Source organism: Podarcis gaigeae, assembly GCF_964106915.1.
Source record: "Podarcis gaigeae genome assembly, chromosome: 3".
NCBI lineage: Eukaryota > Metazoa > Chordata > Lepidosauria > Squamata > Lacertidae > Podarcis > Podarcis gaigeae.
The window spans coordinates 89,589,554-89,605,855 of NC_139680.1; the positions used below are offsets into that span (position 1 = coordinate 89,589,554).

Sequence of the window (16,302 nt, forward strand, 5' to 3'; positions counted from 1 at the left end):
CAGGGGATTCCTCTACTCAAGCGGAAGCCGCATAGGCTTCCAAAAAATGTTCGCAAACAGGAACACTCTTTTCTGGGATTGCGGCATTTGAGAGCCGATTTGTTTGGCAACTAAGCCGTTCAGGAACCAAGGTTCCACTGTACAAAGAAGGGCAGGTGGGGAAGTTAGAAGTCCCTGGGCCACACAGGAAAGGCCGGCTGCCTCTACTCCACAAGCTGTTGGGGAAGCAAGTTGGGGAACCAGGATGTTCAGCCACGTGAAAACTATTGTCAAATACGTGGCATGCTGGATTTGATTGCAGCAATAGGCCTTCACCGCTGGAATTTAATGGTTCACGCAAGCAGACTATCAAAACCTTTATTGCATTAGCATACAGCCATAGCAAGATAAGACAAAAATGCTTGAGACAAGCAACCAAACAAAATTCAAAGCAATATTACTGGCGTCATGACATTTAAATTACCCTTAGCAGACTAATTTCATGAACAGGGCAATGTTGAGGCACATTCATGGGTTTTTCAAACAACAGGAGGGATTTTGTGTGAGGTAGTGACTCTGTTGTTATGCTGATCATATGAGCAAAGGGTTTTGTTCTTTTTAGAGGAGGTGCGGGACATGGGCCTATTGTCAGAACTCATTTTCTAAATCTTAGAACAGGGCTGTTTCAGTGCCACATTCCCTTCTGGTCAGAGGCGTCAAGTTGGGTGGGGGGTGCATGTGTGTGTGATGTAACTGTTTCAGACACTGTGTGGCTAGGGGCAACCTCCAGCCAGGCTGCTCCAAGCCACCCTGCCTCCTGGGGTGCCCTCCTGCCAGGCTGTGCGACAACGTTCTGCTAGACTGTGCCAGTCCTCACTTCATCTTCCAGTGCTACGCGGCCTGAGCCAACCTCCAGCCAGGCCGTGTCGCATCTCCCAAGGCAGGATTACGGGAGAAACGTAAGAGGAAGGGAGAGGATGGGCTCAGCCTGTTCCACCCCCTCAAGATTGGTGGGTTTTGGTCCCGTCCCAACAGACTTTGGGGGAGCTGGCACCTATGCTTCTGGTCAACCTTTCAGGGGTTGTATGCCAGGGGTAGACAGGGGCAGAGGCAAAAGTAGGCAGAGCACCACATGTAAATTTTACCCTTCTACAGCAGGCTAGTTTCTGCACACACTTGTAGACATTTCTCTATCCTCCACTCAGACAAGCAGGCAAGAGGCAGCAGAGTTTAAGGACACATTCCAGCTTTGCAAAAACACTTGAGATGTGAAGGAGAGCGAACGAGAAGAGGAGTTAATTGGGGTGAGTGTGGAAGGTTGGATAAAGAGACCTCAGTCCTGAGCTTCCCTGCCTCAGACGCAGGCAAGGTATCACGATTTAATATCCATTATTATCCTTGTAATAATGTGTGCATTCAGGGACAGAAACACACATGCAAGTTCTCCACGTGGCATGGATTTACGCATTTGCTTCAATGCCAGTAAGTGTTTCACACAGTCCATTGTACACTGAAGTGAAGTGGGGCATTGTCGCTTATGTAGGCCATGCATGTGGACTGAAGCTGCCAAAGAGCTCTAACTTTGACCATGCACCATTTATTTTACGTCCCATAACTGTGTTAACAGCGATGGCTGTGAGAGCTTGTCTACATAGATTCAAAATTATGTGGTCCTGAGAAGGGAACAAGTTTGCATAATTGGGAGAAATGTGCAGTTGTGAAGCCTGTAAACTGAGTTAGATAAACAGAGTCCGTGAGTCAGTTCTGCCTGGTCATCCTGAAGAGGCTGAAAATAACTTGTTTTTCCACCCTTTTGACCTTCTCCTATCCCACTTTTTGTATGTTGTCTGTGCTTTATTTATAGCTCATTCGCTTTGTAATTCATAGAATAGCACTTCAGAAGCTGCAGGAGAAAGAGAAGCATTGCTATGAAGGCTAAAATGCAGCTGCCAGGTTGGCACTAGGATGAATGCAGTCCCTGAGTTAGAATATTACACATCACAACAGCTGATTTTGTCCTGTTGCCCATATCCTTTATGTGCCCAGCCATTGCTCTTCAGTGAATCCTTTCTCAGCACACAAAAGGCAGCCTTCAAAGGACAGTTGTATTGCGGGGGGGGGGGGGGCAGTTGACATTGTTTGAACTTTGGAGCAAATGAAGGGCTTTTCTGCACAAAGAATACCTCAAATGCATGTTATCCTGGACACAAGAAGCTTGAAAGCCCTTATCTCGTATCTCATAAGAGAGGAAGAAGAATAACTACGCAGTGGTCCACTTGCTTTTTTAACAATCTAGGTAGCGTCGGCACTGGAAAGGAGAAGTGCACAGCCTCTCAAGAACTTTAAACACAAATAAAGGCCTAAAGTTCAGGGGTGGGGAACTGATTGACCCCTAGATGTTGCTGCCCTCCATGTCAACCAGCATGGCACATGCAGCAACACCGGGAGGGCCACAGGTTCCCCACCCCTAGCCTAAAGGGTGGGACAGAAAAAATGAGTTTAAAAAAGGTTGCACTCCTAAGTGGGAATAATTACTTACTTGGCACAGTAATACAAGCAGTAGGAATTTACTGCTGACTAAACTTGCATAGGATTGGGGTCCATAAAAAGAAACAACAGCCATTATCAGTCTGGCCAGGGTTACAAATTTTCAGGACATAGGTGGCAGATCTCTTGTCATGTAAAGAAAGCTTGGGAGATAATAAGGGTCCTGTTGAACTCTTTGCTGATATCTGGTGAAGTTGCTTCTTGTTGCAAAGGCAGGAGTGCACAATGACATTCTTAGACGCGCATTTAGGATTCTTTCCTTGCCTCGCAGTTGGCCTTTGGCAGAGGTTTCATCAGCTTTTGGCAGTTAGATTTTGTTCTGGCAAGATGCCAGGAGTACAGTGCAACCTCATTCGTCTGTACGGACTGCAAGACACCCAAACCCTTTTGATAAACATGCAATTGAGAAGGCAAAAGTGCTATTTATTTTCCATGCAGATTCATTTACATAGCTTGCCAGAAGGGACACATCACAGCTTTCGATAGCTAGACTTTCCTGACAACCAGAGTGTTTACCCTGTATAATGTTCAGTAGCATCACTATGGTATCGTTAAAGCCGGATTGAATGATTGGGTTTTAATTCTGCAAATTGTGTCTTTGCTCTATGGGCAGGCTTATCGTAGCCTAAAGAGGGGATGGCAGTGAGCTAGATGCTTAAGGCTTGGTTTCACCCAGTTTTCTTTAAACCTACATTCTCAAAGAGCTGGAAGGGACCACGAAGATCATCTAGTCCAACTCCCTGCAATGCAGGAATCTTTTCCCCAACCCATGTCCCCTGAGCTATCAGGTTGCTGTGTTATGTTATTGATGTTATTACTGAAATGCTTTTTGAAGTATATGCCCCCTTTACTGATTTTGTTTCCCCAAAAAACTATAGGTTGTGGCTTCTGCTTTCATTGTCCACCAACCCCATCTACCCCCTTCACCCCCCACCCCATTGCCAACCCCCTTCTCTTTACAACTCACCCCCAAACCCCTCCTCCCCATCTCCTCACATCTCACCTGTTCCCCTTTCCATCTCACTCACAAGTCACCCTCCCCTCCCCCATCAGATTGCCCAACCCCTTCCTCATAGGTCACCTCCCCCCCAAAAAAAGTCCTGCATCACCACTCCCACATATTGCCACCCTCTGGACCCCCCACCAGCTGTGCTTTGCACTCTCCTCAAGTGTTTTGGCCTGGTTTGAATGGATCCTTCAAGTGTCATGTCTCTTGCTTTCATGGATGGAGAGATGAAGGGCAAGGGCAGGGGTAGAAACCTCCAACTTTTTGCACCTAGAATGTACCCAACTATACATAGGTAAAAGTCATGTCCATTGCTCTGCCCAAACTGGCATGTGGCTTCTGGGAAAGTTTCCAACTGTAGCCCTTGGGCTGACAAACTCTCCTGGTTTAGGCAAAGAGAACAGCCAGCTTGGTGACCCATTTGGAAGCCATATGCTGCCCTGGATTCCACCTCAATAAGCCGGTTACAATGTAATTTTGACCATTCCAAGTCTTAACTTCTGCTTCCCAAGATCTTTGCAGGCAAACCTACATTCCATACTACATCGTTTGGATTTTTTCACCCACTGGCTTTTTTTTTTTAGCCACCTCACAAGATTAATGCGTTATTTTCATAAACCAAGTAAAGAAAAGCTTTCAGATACTTCTTAAGAGCTTGATATGTGCCAAGGATGAATAATTTCCCATGATAGTAAGATAGAAATTTAACCAATGAAGTTAAATTTGTGTAAATTCAAGCAAGATGCTTTTAATAAAAGGAGAATTTCAAAAATCCAATGCGATAAAAGTGACTTTTGTTTGCTTTTGAAAATGCATTTAACTGAAGAGAGTGATTTATTAGGGAAGCTTTTACTTTGGTCACAAGCTTAGTTAGAGTTTTGGGAGTTGCCTTTTGCTGGCCTCAGACATAATGCCTAAAACAATTAGCTTTGCATTGTAATTATTGAGAGAAAAATGTCATGTCTGTAGATCCTGAAATATGAGCGACTTTAAGTGGAATGCAAATAGGTCAAAAGAAATATTAATAGAAAGGAGCCAGACAATAATGCTTTCTGGATTGTCTTTTGCTTAGTAACTTCTAAGTAGCTGGAGCCAGTGCCCATTTTAGTGCTTTATCTTTATTAGGAATTGTTATGCATGAGTTCCTATTAGTTTGCCAGCAGTGGAATACTGATGCTTCTGTTTTCTGAGTTGCTCTGTTCTTAGAAGTGTGCTAACTCCAGATAGAAAGAGCATTCTTCTGCTTAGTACATTCATTCGGAGGGTAGATTCATTCTATTAAATTATTAAGACTCCATTAGTCAAGATTATGTTAGAACAGGCAAGATTTGTCACTTCGTTTTTGTAAAATTTTGACTAACTTTTTACAAATAAATAAATTGTTTAGACAGATGATTTGAATGATTTGTTAAGTCCCAAGCTGGATAAACAGTGGTCCAAGGAAAGAAAGCATCAGTGAAATTCAGGTTACCAACCAATGTAGGGATATATATGAAATCCCTGTTATTAATAGATTGTGGGAGATATTGTGCTAAAGAAGAGATTGTGCTTTTTATGCTATATGACATTACACTAAAGAAGAGATTATACATTTTTTTCTTTACCTTATTACACATACTTAAGTAATGACATTATTTGGATTGCCCCTACTATAGTGTGGGAAGTTCATCAAGTAATAATAGCAGCAGGTACAATGCAGTTCATAATCTGGTTATACTAGGAAGGAAGGAAGGAAGGAAGGAAGGAAGGAAGGAAGGAAGGAAGGAAGGAAGGAAGGAATTTTCAATGTACTATAGTGGTAGAGAAAGTACAAAGCAAATATTCTGGAAATCAAATATATTGGTGAAATCTTATGCATGTTTACTCAGAAGGATTCAGTCAGACTTTGTATGAGGTAAATGTATAAAGCAATGTGGCCTTAAAGAGTTGCACTGAGGACAAGCTAGTATGAGCTCTATTCTGCAGGAGTTTTAGATTGTGCATTCTGTATCCTTAACAAGTAGATCTTGTTTAACAAGACTGAATGTTCTGGATCTGCAGGAGAATGCGGGCAGGGCTTTTTTAATATATATTTTTTATTAGTTTTCCAATATGAAACTCAAAACAAATCATCCAATTTATCACCAACATCTTTTTTTTTACTTCCACCAACATGTCTGACAATTCTCCGTCTTAATCACTTCTTACACATTTCTTAATTTAATATTGCACTACAATAATATCCTAATTTACCTTATTTTTTAAACAATATTTCTACCATACATTCTCACAGAGCTTCCTGAAAGCTTACAAACATTATCTGGACATCACATGTAGTTTTCATATAATCTGTGAATTTAATCCAGTCTTCAGTGAATCTCTGGTCTCGTCGGTTCTGGATCCTTCCTGTTAATTTATCAAGTTCTGCGTATTCCATTAATTTCATTCTCCATTCTTCAATCGTAGGTAGTTCTTCTTGTTTCCATTTTTGGGCCATTAATATTCTTGCTGCCATTACTGCGTATAAAAATAACTTCCATTCTTTACGGACAGGGCTTTTTTTCAGCTGGAACTTGCTGGAACTCAGTTCCAGCACCTCTCAGGTGGGCGCCATTGCCATTATAAGAGAACAAGCGAGGCGTTTGTGGTGAATTCCGGCACCTCTTCTTTTCTAGAAAAACAGCACTTAATATGGATCACAAAGAGCCTTTCTTGTGAGACAGATCTTAAGACGTTTCAGACATACTTGAAAACTGTTTTCGTTCTCACCCGAGGCATTGTTACAGCTACTGCTGCTAAGGCTCATTTACATTTTCTTAGTTTTCAAATGAAGGCTTACCGTGCTTTGAAAATTCATGCAGGCTGTTGCAGGAGAGGGCACAGCCCCACTTGTTGGGACAAGAAAGTATGCAGGTGTATGCTATTCATGTTGGATGGAGGGCCAATCATTCATTCCAGGTGCTCTCATAAGTGACATCCAAAGCATATGAAGCTTGACAATTCAGTTGTAATTTCCGTTCCTTGCATTGACCTCAGTCAAACTCAACAGTGGTTTTCCTGCAGTTTTCAAAGTGTAGTAAAAGTCACGCAGAACCACAAGGCAGTCTCGCTGGTGATTTTAGCAGCATAGATCTCCATGTCTAAAGGCTAGCGTATTTCTTCAGATGTACCATCAGGAGGCTCTTTGAAAGCTGTCTGCCTTACTTGAGGAGTATAGATTTCAGCTTGTAGCAGAGTGGTAGCACCAGAAAAATATGTGAAGTGCACAGAAGGAGCACTGTATGTTTTGGAGAAAGTGGGAAGGGACCTTCCTCACATTTTAGATTTCTGAAAGAGATTCACTTTAACACTTCCATCCTTGACATTTTCTCTATAAGTATTTTCAGTGGATTTTTTATGAAATGTCAAGTAACTTTGCTCAAAGTTGAAGCTTTACTTTAATTTATAGTCTATCATTTGTGTGTGAAAACTTGCTTTCCTTCAACTAACCACAGGGACCTAGCAAGGAGGGTGAGGGGTATTTGCAATCCATGAAACACAACTTCTGTAAGCCAACTGGGAATCATGCACACAGAGGCTGAAACAGCCCCGGAAAAGATGTTAAGACCGTCAGTCATCAGTTACTTTTATTATTCTTTATATAACACATAACACCAGCTGCATGCCGGGTACTGTATAATGTTCAGAAATGGCATGATCCGTGGTCCAAAAGGGTTAGAATCTATGTTAGTTCAGCAAGGCAGAGGAAAAATGAATCAATATCAGGGATTTCCAGGGACAGAAGGAGCCTATGACATGGGGGACCAGTGTGGCACCAACTAGATGTTTTTGACTCGAGCTCCAGTCATCCCTGACCATTGGCCATGATGGCTGGGGCTGATGGGAATGATAATCCAAAACATCTGGAAGACACCACATTGGCTACTTCCAGGCCATAACATCTGACAGAATGATAAAGTAAGGTGGAAATAAAATCCTATGCCAGCACATAAATGTTTAGAACCGGGTCATAGCGAAAGTACGCAGTCGCAATACTACAAAGCATATACTCTCATTAGAATGGCAACAGTGTTGTGATGACATGGGAGAGGTATGTCGATGGAAATATTTGACAAAAATGCCAAAGAGCAGAATTTTGAAAGCAAAGAGAGAGATATTTTATACCCAACTATGCAACATGTTGCCCATTTCCAGTATGTGTACAACTATAACAACAACAAAAGCCCTCCTGAATTAGCGGGCCTGTATTTCCAAACAACCATTGTTTTAAATCTCTAATGCACTCAGCTCTACCCCAGCCAGCAGACTGAAGTTTTAAAAGGAAATGCAAAATAAATTAATGTGCTGGCACAGCTTATCTTAAACATCATATCCAGTGAGTGTGGCACCCACATTGAATTAGGCAAGCTGACTTTAGATTGCATAAAAATAATGTCGTATTATTGCTATTTATTATTTATTTAACTTATTCATCTTTTTGAATGAAAAGTAACTCAAAGCCACTTTTAAAAAAATCTGGGACACTGTTAGGCAAGAAAGTAGTGCACTGTGTTAGAGCTGGCATTGGTGCAAATACGTGGAGCGCAAATAATAGTATAGACCACTTTCCATCTTAAAAGGAAGCAGCAATAGAAGATACATAGATGACTTAGCTTGCAGTCGTAACAATGTCTACTCCAAAGTAAGTTGTATTGAATTCAATACTCCTTGATAAGTGGGATGAAAATTGCAGACTTCACTTCAGTTGAATTTTTGGAATTAAATAGATAAGATTTTCAAAAGTTCTTTTGATTGAAGAGGAGAACGCAAATGGCAAAACATAATCTTAAAGGTTTGTGGCCTATTTTCCTGGACCTAGAAGATAGAAAATGACATTTTATAATGGATCTCCTAGATTTTTAGGTGATTCTGGTTTCAGTTGTTCACAGTATCTAATCAGTGCTCAGTTCCGTGAATACTGACTAGCTGTATTCATAGTCTTTATCTATTTCCCCCTAGGCAACAACCTTGATGCTATCCATGACATAACAGTGGCATATCCTCAAAACATTCCTCAAACCGAGAAGCATCTTCTGTATGGAAACTTCCCAAAGGAGATTCATTTTCACGTCCAGAGATATCCAGTACAGTCTCTGCCAACCTCTCGGGAAGAATTGCAACTCTGGTGTCAGAAGCGCTGGGAAGAAAAGGAAGAAAGGCTTCGTTTGTTTTATGAAGGCAAAAAATACTTTGATGCAACAGGAAGAAGCAAAATTCCACCCTGTAAATCTGAGTTCAGGGTCATGGTTGTTAAGTGCATTTCACTCTTTTACTGGACATCTTTCACACTGGCTATGTTTGTGCTGCTATACTTGTACAGCTTTGTGCGGTGGTATTTTGTGATTCTTGTTGTCATTTTTGTTATGCAACAAAAAGCATTTGGTGGGCTTGAATTGCTGGAACTTGCATGTCATCGGTTTTTTAGTAAAAAATTACACAACTCAGAAAGAGACTAAATTTGGTGTATGTTGTGGGGAGGGGGGTTAAGTTTGTGGACATTTTTCAAATGTGCCACAGGGTTTGCAAAAGTGGGAGGAGATTTTGCATGAGAATCATTGGTCTGTCTTAATGCTGTGGTTAGTTAATACACTGTGCACTTATATTGTAAAAGGAGAAAGAACAGTCATGTGAATTTTTAATTTTTGAATGTATCTTCAGAGTTTCTCTCTTTGGCAGCTAGCATATACAATGTCTCTGCAAAATAATTTGCCAACCAATCACATTTTATAGCTCTTGAGCCTTTCGGGAGCTATAAATAGCTGGGCAAATTGTCGTGCTAAAAGCAGTGGCCTGTGATCCCTACATGGCCTTGCCATAAATAAATTGTGAAATTTGAAAGTCCCCACTCATTACATGGTTCATATTGGCCTTTCTTTAGCTCTTTCCCCCTTTCCCTTTCTGTGAGAGAATCATTATTAGTATCAGCAAATTTTCTGACCTGCAGAATGAGAAAACAAAATTAATTTTGTTTGTTAATTTGGGTCTATTCTTTTATACTCCATTTTTATATGCCTGTTCTGTCTGTTGATTAAACTTGTACACCTCAGTTTTTAAACAAGCTTCGAAACAAGTTTTGAACATGTATTTTGAAACAGGTTTCAATGAAAATCAATTGAATTGATCTTGAGGTAAATATTATGGCAAAGGATTTTCATGAAGTTTCAACAAATATTTTGTCAGCAGCCCACCTAAGGCTGGCTGTATTGAAGTCCTGTGAATGGTTTGCAATATGTTCAGATAGTAGGCAATCTCATGTTTGAAATTCGATTGGCCTACAACATGAACACGTACCAAACCATCCACAAGATAGGAAACAGGGAATCAGCACTTAACACGATTGTTCAACACCAACAAAGGATCTTAATGCCCACACGATTAGAAGTACCAGTTACATTAAAAAAAAAAAATCTCCCTTTTGGATTGTGGCAAAACATGAGAAAAGTTAAGAGTTTTTGTTGTTCGCTTGTTTGCTTTAATAATGTGTTTTTAGATCACAAATGGCACATGTAGATATGCTCACCTCACGAAGATTCACATGATAGGTGTCAATAGCTGGATCACCCCTCATTTCCTATCCAGGTGCTGAGAGTATAAAGAGAATGGCACATTGGCTTTGCAATTAAGGAAATCATACAGATGTACAGGACTTGAATGTTTGAAAAACATGATGGGTTTTCACACAGTGTATTAGAAGCATGAGTTTCAGCATTGCTGTGAAGAATTTCACCTTGATTATGTGAGAGAAAATATTTTTATTTTTGTTTCGCTGCTTAGTTCTACTGGTCAACATTTGGAAGCCCCAACCAGTAGGAACATCTTTACCTTCTGAGGTTAAAGCAGCATCCTATAGATGACAAGTGAAGTTGATGCATCATGTCCACAGTCACTCCACCCACCCCAGTGTAACTCCCCTACAGCAAGAAACTGTAAAATGACTCCTAGAATGCCAAACAGAGGACTCTCACAGTGCCACCTCCCCTTTGCTCCAGAAAGTCCTTTTCACAGGACCACTTCCCAGTAAAAGGGGATGCCTGAACAACTAGTGAGCCAGCAAGCTAAAACAAACACACACCGAGAGCCACCTATCCACCAGGGAGACTGATAAATCTTGTGTTTGCTGCCTGCCAGACAAAATCAGGTTGTCAAGCCCCTGGCAGGCCGCAACATGTGGCCGGTTGGACCTTCTGTGGTCTTGGAAGGTCACCATTCTCAGTGTCTCAGACACTCTGGTTTATATGCTTGATTCGTGAACTGCTTCCTGTTTTCTAGAGCATCTGTTACCTTTGCTTTTGACATAAAAATAAATGGGGGAGCCGCTGTCATGCAAACTATCAGAGGGGAGAGGTTTCTAGCAAGAAGAAACCGATCTCTATTCAGTGGAGGGAAGGGGGACCTGTGACCCTCCAGATATTGTTGGACTACAAATCCCAGTATCCCTGACTGCTGTCTGTGATAACTGGGAATTGTGGGAATTGTAGGCCTGGGAATTGTTGGCTGCCCCTTCTCTATTCACTCTCTTGGCCACTCTGGAAATAACCCCACACTTGCTAAGAAGCAAGTTCCCTACTCTGTCTAGTGACTTGAGGCTACATGTATTCCTTGAAATGTCCTAGCTTAGTTATACGTCATCTCTGTTGACTAAGCACTTTCCCCCCAGCACTTTTTCTTAGAATTTCAGTGAACTCTTTCTACGGACTGTATTTGTCATAAGCCAACACTTAAGTATTCATTGTTGATCTCATTAAGTGTCATGTCTGCTTCCATGTCTTCGTTCAAACCTTGTTGCTTCTGCAATGCATTTTTATAGGTTCATTTTATAAATAAATTGTATTAAGAGACAACTGGGGTACAAAAGGTCTCCAGACTAGCCTCAGTTTTCAGGTTTTACCAAACTGTTAGAATGTTTTAGCCACAAACGAACAAACTTATTCTACAGCAACAATAAAAGAATTTCAATGCACATTGGTGTGATTGTATTCCTTGATATAATATCCATGGTGAATTAGTCCCTTTTTCATCAAACAAAGACTTTGCTTCTGTCTGCAGCCTTTTACTGAGAGATTGATTTACTACTGAGGCATCCAATCCCTGAGGCTACAGGGAACCAGACAGAGGGCCTTCTCGGTAGTGGCGCCCGCCCTGTGGAACGCCCTCCCATCAGATGTCAAAGAGATAAAGAATTACCTGACATTCAGAAGACATCTTAAGGCAGCCCTGTTCAGGGAAGTTTTTAATATGTAATGCTGTAGTGTTTTTAACACTGATTGGGAGCCGCCCAGAGTGGCTGGGGAAACTCAGCCAGATGGGCGGGGTATAAATAATAAATTATTATTATTATCTCAAAGGTTCAAAGAGGTTTTGATATTGCATCGTAGCAGAATAATAACAGCAGACCAATTCAAATAGGGTGAGAACATGACATGAGAAAAGCTTGCCGGATCAGGCCTGTAGGCCAGCTAGTCCAACCTTCTCTTCTCCCAGAAGCCAACCAGATACCTATGGGAAGCCAACAAGCAGGACCTGAGCACAACAGCAGTGTCCCCTCCTGTCGTTTCTGGTATTCAGAAGCATAGCACCTCCAGCTGTGCAGGGAGAACATAACCATTGGGCTTCATCAACCCATCAACAGCCTTATCCTCCATCAATTTGTCTAAACATCCTTTAAAGCCAGACAATTTGGTGGCCATTGCTTTCCCTTGCGGGAATGAATTCCATAGTTTTAACTACGTGCTGTGTGGAGAAGTAATTGGTTTTGTCTAGCCTGTATTTCCAACATGGAACCACACAGGATGCCTCTTGAGTTCTGGTCTAATGAGAGAGGGAGGAAAACTTCCCCCTAACTACTTTCTCCATACCATGCTCTTGCCAAAATCATTCTTGGGTTGGCATACAGTCATACCTTGGGGTACACACGCTTCAGGTTGCGTGTTTTTTGGGTTACGGACCCACCGAAACCCAGAAGTACTGGAACGGGTTACTTCTGGATTTCAGGGTTCGCGCATGCGCAGAACTAAATCGCGCTTTGCGCTGAATCGCAACCTGCGCATGCGCAGACACACCGCTGCGGGTTGTGAACGTGCGCCCCACATGGATTACATTCACAACCCAAGCATCCACTGTACTCTAGGACTATTCAGGCATTATCAGGCTTACAAAAAATATGTTTAAAATGAATATTTTGAGAGCATTTCAGCAGTTCCAAAGAAAGGTTTAGAAATGTATTTTTCTGTTGACAGTTTAAATCACAGATTAATACAGAAACAAGATGGGCGAATATATGAAAAAGTGACACAGACTGCAAATGGACTGATTTGCACAATTGCTCTGCAAAATGGGTGATTACCCAACTGCAGTCATCAAAATTACTGTGTGTCTCCTATTTGCTTCTTCAGTGTTCACAACAGACCCAGAGGCCTTTTAAGCTGGAGAAGACTCTAAACAAGTTTTCTCTTAAATGACGCAACATTATCAGCCAACATTTCCCGTGCTATTCAGTTCCAATGTTTGGTCTTTGATGCAGTCTGAGTGTAGTTTTTCTTCTTTGGATGACCATTTTGAGGCAAGATGGTGTGCACCCTGAGCCGGTAAATATAAAACTTTGCTAGGCAGTGACAGGGATGCAGCTAATTCTCTGCATTCCTGAGGCTTAAAAATGCACCCTGTGGTGTTTTTTTCTCTTCATTCAGTATAATGGAGACAAGGTGGTATTACAATTTGAGTTAGGTCTGAAATAATCATAAGCCATAAGTAATTTATGTCTTTTTCCTTGTAGATTTTTCACTACCCATTTCCCCAGCCCCATTGTTTCCAGCAGAAGTGGAAATAACCGCACAAGTGCCAGTGCTGGCATAGTTTCACCTTTGTTCTGGGGGTATGTCTAGGAAATGAGGGGGACTTTAGATCTGGCAGATCCAAAGGCTCCCCTTGGATGAAACGGGGCTGCATTTAGAACACAAGAGCCCAGCCTTGAACAGGCCGCCTCTCGTGATACGCCCCACGGAGGACACGGTCAGGGAGACGAAACAGCCCCAGAAGGAGCTTCAGCTAGGGAAGCTGTGAGGTTCCCCTAACTGTGTCCCTATATTACATTTAAGCTCGGTCAATCAGCTTATAGAATTCATGGTCTGGTTCCAGACTTAAGCTCTCTCAATGATGCACAGGGCAGTAAGATTACTTGGAACCTGGAGTTCTTCCAGGGACAACTGAAATTACTGAGTCATTAATTAGGTAAATGTGACAGGAAGTCACAAAAAGACTAAGATACTGAAACAATTTAAAACAACAACAAGAAGGAGAAGGTGACGCATCGTTTTTCACTTGTGACGTAAGTACTTTGTACGCGTGCCCAACACAAATAGGAGGTTGCTCACCAGGCTGGGTAAGAAGTGAAATCAAAACACATCTATATTTATCAAGGTTGCATAACACGTGGATCTAAGGTCAATTCAGGAACTGCTAGTGTCATAGGTGGAGTCAGCAAAGCTGATGGCCTAAAAATGAGCATATATTTAGCTGACAGGCTGTCACAGGGTTGTCTGTGTGAGAAAAATGGGTCCTTTAATAACCACAATGCTCTGCTTTCTTCAGGCCCCTCCAGATGTCCTGTTCATTGAGCCGTCATCATGATTTGCTTATTCAGAGGTTAGGTCTTTCTTAGCATTTGTTCTGATTTATGGCATAGTCATATGAGCAAAATATCCCCCCTTCCTTTGCCACTGGGGCTTCTAAGCTCTTGGCCACTCTACCCCTCACAAGATCCCATGGGACCTCATATAGCCAACATGCTTAAGTCTAATTAATGTATGAAGGGGTTAAGACCATAGAGTAAGCTGTCCTGCCAGGCTTAACTTGCCTAGGGAGGGTCTATTTGATCAAGACTTTGTTCCCTTTCAGTCTACCTGAGAAGCTCAACATGTGAGGAGGTCTGAGCTGGCTGCAGTGTCTGAGACCACATGGTTCTTACAAGCTACTTTTGAGCTGCTATATCATTAATTTAGGAACATTCAGTACCCTAGCAGTGATGGGGAATGGTGTTGACTCACCTCCTATTGTAAGGAACGATCACTGAAAACATGCATGAAGTGTTTTGACCACTTAGGAAAAAGCACAAGAGAAATGCTAAGGGTGGCTATTATCAGATCCTTGGCTGGGCTTTCATGTCATATAAAAATGTCATGTTAAGAGGCGGTAATTCAATAGTTGCTCAAGCCAGACATAAAGCAAATGCAAGGAGCCATGTTTGTCAGGCAAACATCAAAGATGTATACTATTCAATGCATATGGTCTCTTTGTCGCTTTTTTATTTTCATTGGCCTGTTCTTCTTAATTTTATTGATTACTTGACTTACTGCCCTTGAGACACCTTGTAAAAGTTTACCATAAATGTATTTATGGGGTATGAATACATTAAATAAAATAAATATGTGGCTAATGTATTCCTGCTTACTGTGGCTTTAAAAAAACCAACCCGTATCCTTAAACGGTGATATATATTAGGGTTATTGTGTGGGTGAGGTGTGGGCATTAGAGCAGGGTATCGCCTGAATTACAAAGAGCATCAGGGTGACTTGGGGAAAGGTTTCACGTTTCCAAATTGGAAATTGGATTCAATTTTTGCACCAAAAGAAAACGTAATAGACTTCCCTTGTTGTTGCTTAAAAAAAAATAAACGTTTAAAGTTGTGTTGCCTGTAAACTCCTGTATGCACCTATCCAAAGTTGAGGAAAATATTTTAAGGGTTTCCAATAGTAAATACAAGTTGGACCTCATTTGCAGCCCGTGGGGTGGGGTGGGGTGGAGCCACAATGCCACCCTGCCGTCCCCAGCAAGAATTCATGTTATAGGGATGGGGCTGTGGTGAGGTAGGGCAGTGGTGGGAGTCAGGACATTGGTGGAAGCAATCTAGCACTACCTCTACTGCCATTGAACAACCCTGATGTCCTCAAGAGTTATTAGCCAGTACTCCTCCCCATAGGGTACTGGCTAATAACTCAGATACTGGCAAACCATATGGAAAGCTACTGCATAGTAAAACACAAAAAATGTATATGACCAGAAGACAGATCAGAGTAATCCGTGTACTTCAGAAATTAATTTTTATAATAACATTCATTTTTAAAAATGCTACCTCCAAATAAATAAAAAGAGGGAATGGCGCATTGTGCAACCTAGTAACGTCTACCGAAAGCCACTGACATTTCAAATGTGTTCATACTAGGAGTTAAAAGCCCTGAAGGATTTCTCCTATGAAACTTCCCCACGTTGGGGGGGGGGAGAGAACCTTCAAAATGCATAGCAGATCCGCATGACCCTCTCTTGGTAATTCCTACAGCCATCTCAACTCAAGAGCCACTTCACTAAATTCAACATCATTTCAGTCCCAAGGGATTAGTTGTGAATATATCTCTCTGTGTGTAGTTATTCAAAGACATTTAGACTGGCTTATATCAAGTTCAACATGGCACTAGTAATTTAAACCATCTTGACGACTCACTGCTTGAAGCCTGTTTTGAGAGACAGTGAAGAAGGCCAACAATATATGGCTGTGGCATTTCAATGCCGTTCTCGGCCTTCAGTTATTCCCCCTCCACTCCATGGTGTTTTCTGAAGCGGGTTGGGGTGTTTTAGTTTAGAGAAGAGGTGAGTGAGAGTGACACGATAGAAGTTTATAAAAATTATGCATGTCAAAGCGAAAGTGGATAGAGAAAAGTTTTTGTCCCTGTCTCATATCATTAGAATGAATGAATGAAACT

The 16,302-nt window shown here is 41.7% G+C and overlaps 1 protein-coding gene across 1 annotated transcript in view; it reads left to right on the plus strand.

Annotated features, from left to right (window-relative positions):
• Positions 1 to 11,510, plus strand: part of LCLAT1 (lysocardiolipin acyltransferase 1) — a 93,855-nt gene extending 82,345 nt beyond the window's left edge. Inside the window, exon 6 of the mRNA XM_083732713.1 lies at positions 8,510 to 11,510. Within this exon, the coding sequence (XP_083588839.1) occupies positions 8,510 to 9,006 (497 nt within the window). The 3' untranslated portion in view covers positions 9,007 to 11,510. The remainder of the gene's footprint in view (positions 1 to 8,509) is intronic.
• Positions 11,511 to 16,302: the final 4,792 nt, after the last annotated feature.